The sequence below is a fragment of the Phalaenopsis equestris genome, unplaced genomic scaffold, assembly GCF_001263595.1.
Source record: "Phalaenopsis equestris unplaced genomic scaffold, ASM126359v1 Scaffold001010, whole genome shotgun sequence".
In the NCBI taxonomy this organism is placed as follows: domain Eukaryota; kingdom Viridiplantae; phylum Streptophyta; class Magnoliopsida; order Asparagales; family Orchidaceae; genus Phalaenopsis; species Phalaenopsis equestris.
Window position 1 is genome coordinate 53,461 of NW_018165449.1, and position 13,179 is coordinate 66,639.

The window sequence follows — 13,179 nt, forward strand, 5'->3', positions numbered from 1 at the left end:
TTTTATTTGAAATGCACCTGTTTCTCAAAAAGAAAAGGATGTATTTTACATAAAATCAAAATTAAAAAGGTAATTTCATGTATTGACTTTGAAATCGATAGCATTTTAAATATAGTGATTCACTTTCATTTGAAATGCACCTGTTTCCTAGGTACTCCAAATCAAGTTGCCCTGTAGTATAATCTATTTCTTTTTAATTGTAATCACCATATAATTAGCACAAAATTTTAAGTATATTAAATGAGCTCCAGAATGCTGCATTTTTTTTTATATATTGGTGTTACATATAATAGTAAGATATCATTAATCAAGCAAAAATTAAATTTCTGAAAACTTTAGAAAATTTAGAAGAAACAATTTAGCTTTGCTTAAATAACAAAATTAACTGTAATAATATGAAATAATTTGGTTTATAATATTTTTGAAATTTCGCCTCGATTTTTTTAATAATATTGATTACTGAATTGGCGGTTGAAATGAATTTTTAGCATATGATCACTAATTATTATAATTTATACTAATAATAAAATATAATAAAATAAATAAATAGAAATGAAATATTTATAGCATCCAAAAATTTTAGATAAATATATAGTATAATAATATTAGTTAGATCTAAATTATGTCTAAATTGTCTTTGACACCGTATGCTTCAATCAATTTAGAAAGGATTCCATGGCAACACTCTCACGAAACTAATTACACCTTGGGGCCAAGATTCTTCACTAGAGCATTTTTTTTATCATTTTTTAACTTTCCTCCATGGAGCCGAAGCAATCATTATTTTCATTATTGTTATAATAATATGAATTTGAAATAGAAAAGTTTACAAAGTATTAGGTGACATTATATAAGGCACGTTACAGCAAATTTAAATGTTGAGACACATGAATTCCTAGGCTCATGGGTTTAACAACAGTCACATTAGAAAACCTTAGACCATTTGATATTTTGTATTAAATTTATTTTTAGAACTTGGTTACATTATAACGCCGACAAGATTTTGGTCTTTTTGACAGCTGCATTCATCTATAATATTAGCTGCGTAAATGTTGAATTCCATCTGAAAAGCTCAGTATTTGAAGGCTATAAATATCTTGTCATCTCTTTTAAAGCTTGCCAACCCACACCCACATAAGAATCATGCACATGCATTCTTAAATATGGTTTTATCAAGATTTTTTTTTTGTTGAATTTATATCTACACCTACATTTGAACATACTCTTAACAAGAGTCCAAATTTAATTCAGAAATTGAATTTTACATGAGATTATGTCTGACTGGAACTTATAGAAATTGAACCTATTTCTAATTTTAAAACCTAATTAATCATGTTTACTATTGATGATGAATTAATTTGGCAATCTAATAATGCAGGTCTTGACGATTTTTTTTTTAAATTATTCTTATAATGAAAGATCATGCCTTTATTATTTTGTTTGTGATATACATATTTATAAAAATAAGCTACGGAAAAGATGAAATTGTGACAGCATTTCAAAGAATTTATGAACAATGATTGCCTTTAAGATTCTTAAAATTTATAACTTGATTTATTTGATCATATTTAAAGACATTTGGTAGTTTTTTTCCTCTTAATATATCTTTTTCAGTCCATATGGATCCATTATGAGTTTGGTTATTCTCTTATTTTTCATTTGCTAGAGCCAAAAAACGGCTATGAATAAAATTTATCATATTTTTCTTTTTTATAAAATTTTTAATGTATGCATGCATTGCAGAGGGTTCTAGTGTTGCATGAAATATCAGGCATGGTATCGATGTAGTATTTTAAGGAGGTGATTCTGGATGTCACTTCAGTGTTATTCATGCAAACTTGATGATTTCAGATACTTGTATGGAATTTTGGCTCAATTGAAGCTTATCTATATAGTTACAGCTTTACCAGTATATGCATTATAAAGAATTTTGATGAATTCATCATACAACAACAACAAAGCCTTAATCCCATTACGTGGGGTAGGCTACATGAATCCTTTTCCTCAATTGCGTCCTAATTAGTGTCATAATTTCAGTTAGTTCTAATAAATTAAAATCATTTTTTATAAATAAGCCCAAGTCTTCCTAGGTCTATCTCTGCCTTTCTTAACATAAGTAGAATCTAAAACATCTACTCTCCTGATCGGATCGTCAGAAGGTCAACATTTAATGTGACCAAATCATCTAAAACGTTTGATGAATTCGTCATAAGCTCTCTAAATTCCTTTTTTTTTAGTGTTTGGAAATTTTTGGTATCATGATCTTTTGACGAAATAGTTATTTATAACAATGACTAAAATTAATTATTTATTAAAAGAGAATCTGAAGTCTTTGAAGCTCATTCAAATCAAAATTTTAGTTAGATATCTAAAGAGATTTTTTCCCCAAAATTATTTTATAATTGTCCACTCTTTAGATTTCCTATTGAAAATTATTTTATCACAGGAACTTGCCTGTGAAATGCTGATAATATGCTTTAGATGATTATATGGCAAAACGTAGAAATGCTATATAGAGAAAGAATTATATTAGAGGCATTTACATAAGTACGAACAAAATCCTATGAATTTACTAAACTATGCTTTTTATATTTATACCATCGAAATCTTTAATATCACAAAAAGTATCACTGTTTTAACTTTTAAAAGGTGAAACACACCTTTTGATGCATAGGTGAGGTGGCATATATGTAAAAATTGAAGTTTAGATGTTAGATATGTAAATTCGTAAGAATTGAGTGATATGTACATGTAAATCTTCCATTATATTAAAGGAAGGGTAGTATAATCAATTTAGTTGTTTTGGCCATAATAGCAAGGGCGAATGATTTATCCATCAAGAAGGCAAATTGTTAAAATTTGATATGTCCTTGACACCATCTATATTGGTGCACTTGAGAAGAGGGAGAGAGAGAGGGATGCAAGAATAATTCTTTTCTTGCAAAGAGAGAATAGAAGAAGAGGAAAAGATTCTCATACAGGCATTTTCGTCCTTATAAATACATAAAAGTAGAAGGCATCAACACTTTTGTGGTTTGGGTATGGAAGTTTTTTTTGTTATGAAAAGTATTAAATCCAATAATTATATATTGGAAAGTGTATACATTAGCAAGTTTGAAATTGAGCAACTTAATTAGATATCTAATTACATTATCTTTTCTATATTAAGAAGAATGATATTAGGTAGCTTAATTAGAGGTGATCTGATTACATGATCTTTTTTATGTTTGAAATATTTACAATGTGTATGTCATAATCATTTCTTATTTATTGAAGGGATTAAAGCTGATTTTGTGTGTGGAGTTATATCCTATTTCAATCGTTTTTTTCCTCTCCACTTGTCGATAGGGAAATAACTACTCCCCGTGGACAGATGGATTTGCAATAAACCACGTAAATTGCACAGTATTTGATTATTTGCTTGTGTGATTTAATTTTCTGAATTGTTTTGCACAATAATTTGGTATCAGAATCAGATTGGTGCGATTCTGGCAACAAGCCATTGCGATTCTTGCTATGTTGTCGATATAAGGTAAAGAAATCAAAATAAGTTAGGCCACAAGATCTGGTAGAGTAGTGGATAATAGCATGTTATCAGGTACTTCAATATCAACCACGACGGTGGAGAAGACATCGATTCATAGATGGTTATACATCCCTGTTAAGGATGATGCTACGAGATATAACAGTAAATAGAACTTTGGCACGTGGCAATGCGAGGTAATGAATGCGTTGTATTCGTTAAATCTGAAGAAAATTCTTGATAGCAATGAATGTCCTGACGAGATGTCACAAAAAAATTGGCTGAAGATGAACTAGAGTGCTTGTGGCTTAATTTGAAATTGCTTATCTCAAGAGATCAAATATGTGGCGATGATGAAGGCTTTTGTAGAAAAATTGTGAAGAATGTTGGAGAACAAATATCTCACGAAGAGAATGAAGAATCATCTTTTTATGAAGTGTTTACTTTACAGGTTTCAGATAGACGTGTAGTTACTATTGATGAACACTAGAATGATTTTATAAAGCTTTTGATAGATTTGTTAAATTTGGATGAAAAAGTTGGAGATGCAGACATGACAATTTCGTTGAATTCAATTTTGGATGAGCATCAAAATTTCAAAATGAAACTCATTTCTGGAAATTATAGCGAGGTGATTACTACATCGTTGAACTAAGAGTTCTATTGAAGGGACGAGTCTATAAAGATGAAGTCAGCTGAGACAATTATACTCCAACATGATAGATTTGAGAAGAATTGGGCAAAGAAGGTTGACAACAATAGTACTTCTTTAAAGCGGGACAAATTTTGTGAGCTCAGTCTTGAAAAAAAAATAGTGTGCCTTCTATTTAAAGACATATTTTAGGAAAGATAGTCTGAAGTTGAAGGAGGATAAAAAGGAAATTATCTCTGAGGTGAAAGTTAATCTTATTGTGGAGAGGTGTGATGAGGCAAATTAGATGTATCTTTATCTTCATTTTATCATAGTTTATGTACAAATAATTCACATTGGATTCTAAACACAGGTGCTGCTTGAGTGAGATGATTGATGTTAGAGATATTTTGGATATCAGGAAGAATTATTGTCAGTTGGGGTCTTAGAGGCCAAGGGCTACAAGGTAGTTATTGAGGCAAGAGTTCTGAGGATGCCTTGAAACATTGATTTTTCTGAATGGATTTCGCCATCTTTAGGGTAATAAATTTACTAGAACTGCTGTTGTTGATAATTTTTTTTGATGCCACTACATTGTGGCATATGCGACTAACATTAGACCTAGACTGCCAAACTGGTTAAAATATATGGTATATTAGATCATACAATATGAGGGTGAATACACATCAGATGCGTTGCTTGCAAGAGTCTTAAAGAGCTGGGATAGGCACTACTGTAGAACGGGGTGATAAAGAGGATAAATTGAACTTTGATAGAGAAAGTTCAATGTATGTTTTTTAATGTTGGTTTGGATAGCCTTTTTTAGTTGAAGTCATATATTATGCTTGTCACTTGGTGAATCATCTGTATTTTGCAGCTATTGGAAAGAAGACCCTAAAGAAGATATGGTCGGGACATTATGCTAGAGATTATGAGCACATGAGAGTGCTTCTCCAACTTACTACCATATGCAGAAAGATTAACTGGATCACGAGCAAAAAAGATGATTTTTATTAGCTTTAGACGTAGAGTCAAGCACTTCAAATATTTTGATCAGGTAGAGAAGATTTTCATTAACAAGAATATTACATTTGACTAAGCAAAAATGTTGAAGCCTTGAGACTTGAAACATGTGGAGAGTTCTATCGAGACCACAAATTTGTATCAGAAGTTAGAGTTTGATGTAACTTTATTTGTTCCACAGCGTTTGTTCATTTTTACTCGGGTGCTTGTTTTAGTTGCAACTTAGAAGGTACTTATTAATAGTGCTCAGAAAGATGTTGAAGAAGTGTCGAGGATGAGGTCCTTACTCGGGAAGCTTAATTAGGGGTAGGGTCAGGTGTCAAAATATCTAAAAATTAGTTTGGTTGAGAGATCACATTGTATTTACATTCTTGGTCACGGAAGCTGAAATTCCTAATCACTACAAGGACGCAGTGGAGTGCCCGGACGATTTTCTGAGAGGGGCAATGGATGAAAATATGGAGTCTCTTCAGAAGAATGGTACTTGGAGGTTGGTGAAGCTTCCTCTTGAGAGGAAAGTCATTACGTGCAAATGGGTGTGTGCAAAGTAGAAAAAAATTCATAAAGTTGAGGTGCGATTGTTGACCTCATTTTGAGGTCATTTCTCCTCTCCTTAGATCATAGAATCTAGCTCTATGGTTTCCTATTGACTATCTTAAAGGATTAGAGCTGAACCTACCCCTTTAGAAATTGAAACCACTTCCCAATTCTCTTGTGGTGTCTCGCCTGAGTGGTCTCAAACCATAACCATTTCATCGAGTGGTTGTGTTCACGGACCATCATCATTTGGTTGAGTGGTTAAGGGCCATCATGCGAAGGCTCAAAGAGAGATCCCATCGGGTTTAAAAGCCTTAGGACACTCATAATGACTTTAGTGCATCCGCACACAATAACCACAATTTGCATCACCTACACCTGTAATAACTTCACAATTAATCGGAACATAAGTCAATTTTTGAAATAACCGATAAAGAACCCGAAATTTGAAGATAAATCAAATTTGACGTATTTTTGACCCGATCGTCGACGAGGTTTCCTGGATGACACTAGATGAAAAAATGGATTGCGCAAGTGCGTCCGGGATGTTGGTTTTACCTAAAAATGACACATTGCTATAATTCTGCACACGAGCAAATCACACGTAAATCAATGAATTCGTTAAAATGACCTCGGATGACGAAACAGATCGCGCTGGCTTAGATGTATATATATATATATATATATATATATATATATATATTTTTTTTTCTTCTTATGTAAGGAGCATAGCTCTAATTCATTAAAGAAACCAAAACAAAATACAAAGGGGAAGAAAAGAAAAAAGGTGACAGGAGAGAGCCTTTATAAAGGAAGGCAACCTCTCAAACCCACTACAGATATATATATATATATATATTTCTTCATGCATGATTAAGGTGGCGGGTATGTAAAGTTCAAATTTATGGGTTCTATATGTAAAGGTATATGAATTGGATGGGAGCTTCTTTTGTTCTTTTCAAAGCTCTTTATTTTACTGATTTTTGAAGGCGACGACGTGCGAAGGTGTGCTGATTTTGATATGTGCCATTTGGATATTTTGTTAAGCTTCGTACTTGAAATATGCAAGATTGCCTCATCTTTAATTTATGGGATTTGGAAACTTCTCGAACCTTACTTGAATGTGTTCTGATTTGTTCCCTTGCTGCCCCTACCTGAAAACTGCTGTTTGGACTTTTTTAATGTTGGTGTTGGTGGCTCCCTTGCTGCCCTTACCTGAAATCTATTATGTGGGCATCCTATGCATTGGCTTTGATGGGCTTATTAGTAATTGAAGTATTATGGTTGTTGCTCTATGCTGAAATTTTATATTTTGTAATCTTTCTTGATGGATAGATTCCTGCTTTTGGTGTATTGATTGACTGTGAAGGAAATTTTCATATATACCACACAAATCTTATGCATTTGTATATCTGATACATGAATTTCAATCATAAGCTATTTGTTACATTACATATATATGAAAATGCATGGTCTACTTGCCAAAAGATAGAATGATGGTATTTTGATATAATTTGGGGTGTTTGCTTGGATTCGGTTTGCCCTCTTAGTCGTTCGGTTTGAAGTGGAATTCAATGCTTTGATGCTTATGAGGTGAAATATTTCAATTCTTGGTATTTGGAAGAATTCGAATGTCCCTTTTTGGTAGATGATCTATGAAATGCCTGGAGATGTTTTGAGGTCTATTCCTGCGGACCGAATTGATTGCAATAAAAAAAAAAAAGTGAGGAAGAAGAAAAGAAGAGAAAGAAATGAGGAGAGGGATTCCTTGTGATATTTGAGAAAAGTTTGGAAATGGCTCGGAGGTCTCTAAATTAGGCATTTCGGGTTCGTTCTTGGTTAGCATGGGGAGTGTATTTCACCTCTTTTACCATTTGAGAAAGTCCCGCCAGTCGGATGCTTTAGGTTAACCCTCCTGCCGCTTTAGTTTTTTTTGTCTAAATTTGTTTTGAAGGAGGGTTGGTCTTCTTTCTTTTTCATTTCTTGATTTTTGGTTTGCTTTCTTTTCTTCTTGATTTAGGCTTTTGCTGCTTATGTTCGTCAAGCAAGGTCGCAAGTAGGTCAGTTTTGTTTTGGGGCTTAGGGCGGTGATGATAAAGTCAAACCGGTGGTAGAGCGAAATAATATTCTATCCTACGACATCAGGACCCAATCCTGGGACCTGTTGAATCGTAGGACGATAGTATCATTCATCGACACAAGATTAGTGTGGGACTCATACCTTCTTAGGTTGTTGGATTCCTTAAAATAACTGTTCTTGTTTGAGCCACTCTCATTTGATTTTCCAGTTTCCAATCTTGGAAACCTAAATTTTGAAATCTTGAAGGAAAAAACACTGATCTTAATCGAGAGTTTTCTTAAGTGACCCTGGTCATTTAAGATGTAATTAACTATAGAGACTTGTCTCTATAGGGAATTTGGAATCCAGGTAAAATAAACCTTATCTAATCCTTATATTAGGTAGGGGAATTTGTCGGCCATATATAAAAGGTTTTGCAGACCAAACGGATGTGACAAACTCCTTAGTTTAGGTGGTTGAGCCTACTGACAAGTGGTATGCTTTTTCTTTTGGATAGTGTATTACTTGTGGTATCGCGCTCATCCATCCAAACAATTCAATATGTAAGACTCATTTGGTCTCATATATTTTTAAATTAAAATATTACTTTCAAAAATCATATTTACATCAAAACTATTTTCATATTTTACAAAAATCATCATTTTCAAAACATTGACGGCCGACAACGACACAAGGCTGGGTTAATTGTAAAACTTTGCTCAATGAAAAGAGATTAATTATGACAGTGCTCTCTCTAGTGCTCTTCGTGTACGGCCGACAACGACACAAGGCTGGGTTAATTGTAAGACTTTGCTCAATGAGAAGAGATTAATTATGACAGTGCTCTTCGTGCCTCTTCGTGTTCTCTTAGCTTTTGTAGCACAATACGATCTAATTTTGGAGTAGCTTGGTGGTAAGACAGTTCATACACGTGGAATTACAAGAGATCTATATGCTGCAACCGCTTGAATTTAGAGCCTAAACAAACTTGGTTTGTTGACAAGACAAGTTATTATATAGATTAAAGTAGTCACCATGACATTGGTATAATAAGTTTGATCAATTCATGATGGGACGAGTGTACTCGAGAAGCCCATACGATCATTGTGCATATTTTAAGAAGTTGGTCAATGTTGAGTTCATTTATTTACCTCTATATGTTGATGACATGTTGATTGTTTATATCAATGAGATTGAGATTAATATGATGAAGCAATTGTCCAAACATTTCAAATGAAGTTGGGTGAAGCTCGTACAATTCTTGACGTGGAAATTCTCAGGAACAAGACAACTAAAAATGTTTGGCTCTCACAATAATCATATGTTCGAAAGTTGCTGAAAAAGTGTAAGGTTGATGACTCGAGTATGACAGTGAGTCTACTCATTGCATCTCACTTTTAATTGAGTTCATATCAGTGTCATAATGATGACTAAGAGGAAAAAATATGATTAATTTATTATGCTAATGTAGTGGATAGTGATGTAATGGTTTGTAGTAGACCAGACATTGCACAATTAGTTGATGTTATGAGCAGGTTCATGCATAATCTTGGAAGGAGTCATTGACATAGTGTGAAGTGTATTTTCAGGTATTTGAGAGATACAGTTGATGTCGGTTTGGTTTTTGAAAGATAATCATCTATTTTTGATTTGTGTGTAGGTTACACTGATTTAGACTATGCAAATGATATAGATTGGTGTAGGTTTGCGACTAGCTATTTATTCACGTTGACAATATATTCATTCAGTTGGAGATCAGTTCTTCAGTTTACTTTTATTTTGTTTACTACAAGCTGAGTGCATGACAGTCACGGATTTAATGAAGCGATATAGATGCAGAGCTTACTAGATGACTTAGAAGTTGATCTAGAGTCTCTGTCGGTGTTATGTAATAGTTAGAGAGTGTAATATTTTTTGCCATAAATTTGGTTAATCATGTTGATACCAAGCACTTGGATGTGAGCTACGACTTTGTCTGAATTTGATTGATGACGATAATGTTCTGTTGAGGAAGATAAATACGAAAGAGAATCTAGCGAAGATGCTCACAAAGGTATTACTAAGTTCACATATTGTTGGAGTTTAGTGAACACTGTCACGGACAAAAAGTTCCACATCGGCTAGGTTATAGGGTCGAAGAGCAATATTTAAGTTTTGGACTACCCATCTCTCTTAAGAGCTCTTTTGGGAGGTGATAAGTGGTATCAAAACAAATTACTGTCTGCCAGGTGTGTTGACTCTCCATGGTCCAGTATGACTCTTGGAGAAGCCGATCTGTGATGAGGGCGTCACGTGATTGAGTGGAGGAGAATGTCACGAACAAGAAGTCTCACATTGGTTAGGTGTAGGGCCGAAGAGCAGTATTTAAGTCCCGAGCTACCCATCTCTCTTAAGAACTCTTTTGGGAGGCGACAATAAACTCATAATGAATTGCCCATTGGGTCATTTCTAAATACTGTCTGCCAGGTGTGTTGACTCTCCATGGTCCAGTATGACTCTTGGAGAAGCCGATCTGTGATGAGGGCGTCACGTGATTGAGTGGAGGAGAATGTCACGGACAAGAAGTCTCACATTGGTTAGGTGTAGGGCCGAAGAGCAGTATTTAAGTCCTGGGCTGCTCACCTCTCTTAAGAACTCTTTTGGGAGGCGACAATAGACTCATAATGAATTGCCCATTGGGTCATTTTTAAGAACTATGCGAGATTTGATCCTTTAGTGAGGGGGTACGTAGACAACCATTTTAGCGTAGTTGTAGGTGAGGTGGAAATTTTTATGAAAAATATTAAATATAATGATTTTATATAGGGAAGTGTGTATATTATGAAGATTGATATTATGCAATCTAATTAGAGATCTAATTATAGGAATCCCTAATTAGAGGAAATCTAATTATAAGATCTTTTTTATACTTGAAATATTTTTAATTTGTATTCCATAATCATCTCTTTATTATAGAATAAACTATGATTAATTTTTTGTGTGGAGTGGTAACTGTATTTCAGTTGTTTCTCCCATTTGTCTCCACCTATTAATAGTGGAATAACCGCCGTAGTTGTAGGTGAGGTGGAAATTTTTATGAAAAATATTAAATATAATGATTTTATATAGGGAAGTGTGTATATTATGAAGATTGATATTATGCAATCTAATTAGAGATCTAATTATAGGAATTCCTAATTAGAGGAAATCTAATTATAAGATTTTTTTTATACTTGAAATATTTTTAATTTGTATTCCATAATCATCTCTTTATTATAGAATAAATTATGATTAATTTTTTGTGTGGAGTGGTAACTCTATTTCAGTTGTTTCTCCCCTTTCTCTCCACCTATTAATAGTGGAATAACCGTTTCTGTAAGATATATGAAGCCTGTGACTTACCTACCCCACCTACCGCTTCCCACCTACCTCTCTCCACCTTTCTCTCTTCGTTTTCTTTAAATAGCATCTTTTGGTCTGTCATAAGTGCTAAGCCAAGCCTACTTGAGAGCTAAGAGAGAGAAAGGAAGAGAGAAAGATAAAGAAAGTTTTCTTGTAAACGCCGAGACACTCGACAGTGTAATTTCTCGAAGTAATAAAATATTCTGTGGCTTTGTTGACGTAGACAAATTAGCCGAATCACGTAAATGTGTTATTTTCTGGTTTGCAATCTTTTCGACCCGGTTTTTCACTTTATTGCTGTCGTTTTTTCATTACACCTTCCCTGTGGATGTAGGTGAATTTGTGCCGAACAACATAATTGCAACGTCTGATTATTTGTTTGTGTGATTTATTTTTCACATTGTTTTGCATAACATATTCAAAACTTGAGTGGTTGAACCATTTGGTATCTTTGAGCTTTGTACGAAGGGCAGAATGCTAGGGTTGAGCTGCAAGTTGATTGTGGCCAGGACGGCAGTTTGCCCAATTCAAGTCGACTAGTGTGTGAATAACTTTGGCCCTCGACTTGGGTGAGAAGGTGTTGTGGTAGGGGCAAGCTATGCTAAGTTTTATCGAACTGTTTGCATAATCGGGTCTAACCTGTGCTTTCTTATTGGTTTGTGTTGGTCCATTCATCAAGTCAGATTCATATTGCGGGCCCATGTGTTTACATATTCTCTTATATCTTTATATTCTTAACACAAAAAGAATTAGAGAATACAAATAAATTTATGGTTATGGAATACAAGGTTATACATTGGATACAACTTTGATGAAAACTATTCAAAAAATACTTCCATAAAATCAGTTTGACATTTCTAAGGACATTGTAAATGAGGATTCGTATGCCCCCATGTGTTTACATATTCTCTTATATCTTTATATTTTTAACACAGAAGGAATTAGAGAATACAAATAAATTTATAGTTATGGAGGACAAGGATATACATTGGATACAACTTTCATGAAAACTATTAAAAAAATACTTCCATAAAATCAGTTTGAGATTTCTAAGGACATTGTAAATGAGGATTCGTATGCTGGATAAGACTATTTATATTGGTATGCTTCTTTATCAGGCAACCTTGATGGCGTGTGTGGATGAAGGTGATGGTATTGCAATATTCCTTTTCAGTTTCTATAAATTCATATAAATCATTTTATTGTGATTATTAGATACTCATTTCAGGTCGATTGCTTTTGTTTTTTACTTTAATCTCTAAACTCACCCGACTCCTTTTTTTTTTTTTTTATAATTTTCCAGGAAATAGTGTTATGATGGCTATAATTTGAGGGTTCTGCACTTGTATCAAGACTGCTGCTCTCTCCTTTTTTTTTCTCTTCAGGGAATGTTGATTGTAACCATGCTTTTTTAATAGACTGAATAAGATTTGATCTGCTCCAATTTGAGAATATCTTTTCCTATTTAGCTTTCTGATAATGATTTGGGATATCTCGTTTTTTTTTTCCGTCTCCATTATGTATTAACAAATTATTTTATGAAGTATTTGTGACTTCAATTTTGCAATTCTACATTTCTTGCACGTTTTTTTATTTGCTATTATTATGAACCTGTATGTTTACACTGATTTAATGGCATTGTAGAAGGCATTGCCATAGATCATGAAGTGTAATTAATAATGCTTGAACAAAATATCTTTATAATGTTTTTCCCACCCAAAATTCAGTTGTGCTATATTTAATGTTTTTATTCTCCCAAAATTGGGTGCAAGTCAATTATATAAGTAAAAAAAAAAAAAAAAAAAAAAAAAAAAAAGGTTCTATAATGCATTGAATACGTCCAAATTTAGTGTTGATTTTTTTGAATAAATAAGAACAATAATTCATTATACACTCCTAAAAATTGAACTTCAAAAAAATAATTCAAAGATATATTTATAATTCATATTATAACTTTTAATTGACTTTTAATGGAGGTATAGCCTGAACGGCTGCTTCAGATTTTCATACAAATAATATTTATGT

General features: G+C 33.3%; 1 protein-coding gene across 2 annotated transcripts in view; it reads left to right on the forward strand.

The window, feature by feature from the left end:
- LOC110032697 overlaps positions 1 to 12,728 on the forward strand; it is a 29,577-nt gene extending 16,849 nt beyond the window's left edge. The window contains exon 4 of one of the 2 annotated variants that reach the window (XM_020736404.1): positions 12,458 to 12,562. Coding sequence is in view for 1 of the 2 variants with exons in the window: in XM_020736407.1 (XP_020592066.1) it covers positions 12,458 to 12,464 (7 nt within the window). In the remaining variant the exon portion in view is untranslated. Of the gene's footprint in view, positions 1 to 12,457 lie in introns of both variants that reach the window. The other variant, XM_020736407.1, reaches the window with a different exon arrangement.
- Positions 12,729 to 13,179: the final 451 nt, after the last annotated feature.